General features: G+C 41.3%; 1 protein-coding gene across 1 annotated transcript; it reads right to left on the bottom strand.

Annotated features, from left to right (window-relative positions):
• Positions 1–576: 576 nt before the first annotated feature.
• Positions 577–927, bottom strand: LOC121439401 (28S ribosomal protein S21, mitochondrial-like). The gene has a single exon (XM_041639906.1). It carries the CDS (start codon positions 925–927, stop codon positions 664–666), a length of 264 nt encoding a protein of 87 aa, XP_041495840.1. The 3' UTR covers positions 577–663.
• Positions 928–3,807: the final 2,880 nt, after the last annotated feature.

Genomic DNA, 3,807 nt, shown 5'->3' with positions numbered 1-3,807 from the left:
GGATCTGGGCTACTTGCTGGCCTGGGACCTTGCAGACAAAAGGGCGGCCTTGCTGATTACAGACTCAGTGAAACAAAGGAACTCCTGCGCAGTTGCAGTCATCACTTTGTCCCCAGACCCTTAGCCCCAAAGCACGCTGAGTTGGGGGATCCTATGACCCCACCAAAGGGGAAGGGTTGCCTGGGAGCAAGCTGGGATGGGATACGAAGAGAAGGACAGTAGCTGGGGAGAGAAGTCCCTTCTGAATGACCAGAAAGTTTAGGGGGTTGAAGGGTGTCTGTGCTCAGGGGTGGGTGTCTGCTGGCCAGTCGGGTACACACTCACCTCTCTGATGTATCTTCTGGTCTCCATCTTACATTTTTATTTTTCCATATGAGACTGAGAATTGTCCTTTCAAGATCTGTGAAGAATTGTGTTGGCATCTTGATGGGGATTATATTGAGTCTGTAGATACTTTTCGTAGGATGACCATTTGCTTTCTTAATCTTACTGATCCATGAGCATGAGAGATCTTTCCATCTTCTGATATGTTCTTCAATTTCTTTCTTCAGTGACTTGAAGTGTTTTTTTTTTTCTTGTTCACCTGTGATTGAGTTTATTGTAGAGAAAGGTAACAGAGATTGTGGTTGTGTAAGAACAGTCAGACACAGAACTAACGTGGGTTTAGCAGCCCATCCATGGGTCTGCCCGGTTCTTCCGCATCAAGAAGTTAATCTTTCGAGCCATTTCCATGTTGTAGATCCTCCGGCATGTTTCATAGCTCTCCCGCTGGCGGCGGCGGCAGGGCTTCTCATAGAAACGCCACTGCTTTATGACCTCAGTAAGCCCATCGGTAGTGAGGATTCTGTTTAGGGTCCTGTATGCACCTTCCACATTCCCCTCCTGAACCATCACAGTCCTGGCAATGAACTTCAGGTGTTTAGCCATGGCCTCGCTTTCAAATCTTCATTCTTCAGGACCTGCGGCTGTAGCACTTGGACTCCAGGACGCTCCTTGAAGTGTTTTTTTAATCATACAAAGCCTTCATTTGCTAAGCTATTTGAACTACGCAATTTTTGTAGACAGAGGTAATACTTCACATAAATGATAGATATTTGCTTTAAAGGGCTGCCACTTTTAAAGAGGGCCTATGCCTGAACTGTGCATGGACTGTCTTTTTAGAGACCATTCCCTATGTTGGAATACCTTGCTCAGCCTGGATGCAGGGGGGAAGGTAGGTTAGGAGGGTGGGAAGGGACCTTGTCAAGCTTCAACATGGTATGCCAGATTTTGTTGACTCACTAAGGGAGGCCTTACTCCCTCTAAGGAGTGGATGGGGGTGGGATGGGGGAAGGTGGGGAAGCAGGGGAAGAGGAGGGAGGTGGAACTAGGGTTGGTGTGTAAAATGAAAAAGTAATTAAATAAAAAAGAATAAACAATAACAATAAAACCAACTATTAGATTTTCATTTTAGGCATACAGTTGAGATAAATTTGCTTTGCTCAAATCATGAGACACAAATAGAAGCCATATTTATGTTTTGTTTTTATTCTTTGAACATAGGTCCTCACACTACTAGGCAAGTATGCTTCCTCCAAGCTTTATTCTCAAGAAACCAGTTTTAGAAGGGAAAAAACATCTCATCAGTATTTTTTTCAAATGTGTTTTCTTTGTCCTTTTATTTGGTTAAGCTTTGGAAGCCTCTTTAGTCAAAAATTTAGCTTTCCAATATGGGGAAGTGTCTCAGCTAGTTTTGGATGTTCCCTGTTTAAACTGCATCTTAGAAAGCCTGTCAATTTCATTTTCTGGATTTCCTCCATTTAGTTACATTCCGTGAGTGTTAAATATTGGCTAGGTTATATATCAATTAGATGGTGATTACTAAGGGATTGACATTAGAAAGTGTGTTGGGGGAATGGCTTTACCTTATTGGGCAGTTTTACTCCCACAGAATGCTGCTACTCTGAGCACAGTGAGATAGCTAGGCAGTGAATACATGGAGAAGCCCAGGGTGTTCCAGAAGACTGAACAAATAGAAGAGGAGTCAGGTTGACCTTGTCCTGAAAATAATTCTCAGAATGAAGCTGTACTCTCTTCTCCTCTTGGCTGATGATCAGCATCCCACGTTTGCCTACAGAAGTCCCTTTGCATTTCTAACCTTTTTCTCACTTACATAGGGCCATTCTGTATCAACGGAAGGTGAAAAGTTCAGTGAGACAAGTATTTTCTTTCTATTTGACTTGAATTTGACTTTACCAGTTTCTCTTTACTGAGCGTCTTATTGTGAAATCTCCCTTTTCTAGGAAGGGAAACCACATTATGTTTTTTTTCCCAGAGAGCTAATGTATCCTAATTTATTTTTATAGAGAATGAGAACAGGTGGAAAGGAATACTCTTAATATATTAGCCCTCCTGTTCAACCTGAGTTGAATTCTAGATGTTTCCAAGATTGGGATTCCCACTGGCTTATAATCTTTATTACTCCTTGTATCTGGAAACAGGGCACATAATTTTCTCATTTGGAGAGGAGGATGAAGGAGCTATCCAGAAAATAAATAGGTAGCAAGGAAGAATGAGTGTTGCTGCTATTGCTATCATAAGTTCATTTCTCTTTCTTTCTTTCGTTCTTTCTTTTTCTTCCTTCCTTTCTTTTTTATTTTCCGAGACAGGGTTTATCTGTAGCTTTGGAGGCTGTCCTGAAACTAGCTTTTGTAGACCAGGCTGACCTCAAACTCACAGAGATCTGCCTACCTCTGCCTCCCGAGTGCTGGGATAACCAGCATGCACCACCACCGCCTGCCGATACAGATTGATTTCTTAGAGTAACCTGGTCTTGAGGTTTCAGTCTATATATTGGTACATATATTTACAAGCACTATTTTTGTGCAGCTCCAAGGCTCTGTGTAGCCTCACATTCTGGATCCTCATATGATTCTCTCAGTTCCTGGTATCAGTTTTACCATTTCCCAACATGAGTCTGTATTTTTCTTAGTCACATCTGTACATTTGTCTACAAATAGTGTCTTTCTTGTTTGGACTGTGAAGCAGTGAAAGTGACCTTGAATCACTGTCCTTTAAATGTCATATTCTAATTCTGACAGTGTTGGGCATGTTGAGTTCTCAGGAGTGGGACTAAAGTCCAACATTGCCACTTATCATGAAAGGTTCTCACAGTAAGGGGCTCCAGCACACGAATATAGGAACCTAAGCAGGAGGGAAATGATTTGCATAACACATTAGAGTCTCAAATTTACAAAAGGTTTAATTTCATGGTTTGCTTAAATAGCAAGTCCCCATGGTTAATTTAAAATTATTTGATTTTGTAAAAAGAAATTTACAGTTTTCAAAAACATTTATGGTACTAAATGGTACAAGCTTGTATTAACTCTGTAAATGCTATAAGGTACTGAATGTGTGATATTTGAATTGTCATTACTAAATTGATGATTCTCCCTCTGATTTTTATAAAGGGCTGTATTCCATGTGAAGAAGGTATTTTGTAGTTCTCTTGTGTGTTTGTATATACCTAAGTGGCAGGTCACTAACCTCTTAGCCATTCACAAGGACTCCATGGTAACTGGTAAGCCTTAGTATCACTCCTTTTGGTGGGGTTTCTTTCCCTCCCCATCCCTCTGTCAGTAGAAATGACTTTATTTGGGCTACAGAGTACATTTCTGCCAGAGGCATTCAGCAGTTCTAGAACAACATTCTCCTACATGTCCTCATTTCCCCTTATTGCCAGACTGGTCCTGCCCTTCCCTCCACTCTGATAGTTGACCCATTTTTTTTTTATTCTAAGAGCCAGTCCTTTTATCTTGGCTCTGATTA

This window comes from Microtus oregoni, unplaced genomic scaffold, assembly GCF_018167655.1.
Source record: "Microtus oregoni isolate MIOR12 unplaced genomic scaffold, Mior012 000061F_ref0000440, whole genome shotgun sequence".
Classification (NCBI taxonomy): domain Eukaryota; kingdom Metazoa; phylum Chordata; class Mammalia; order Rodentia; family Cricetidae; genus Microtus; species Microtus oregoni.
The sequence above is the reverse complement of the archived record's forward strand: the minus strand, read 5'-3'. Positions and strand labels throughout refer to the sequence as shown.

Bases quoted from the DNA above. Each gene is read 5' to 3' on its own strand.
- LOC121439401 (XM_041639906.1), bottom strand. From the start codon at position 927: ATGGCTAAACACCTGAAGTTCATTGCCAGGACTGTGATGGTTCAGGAG.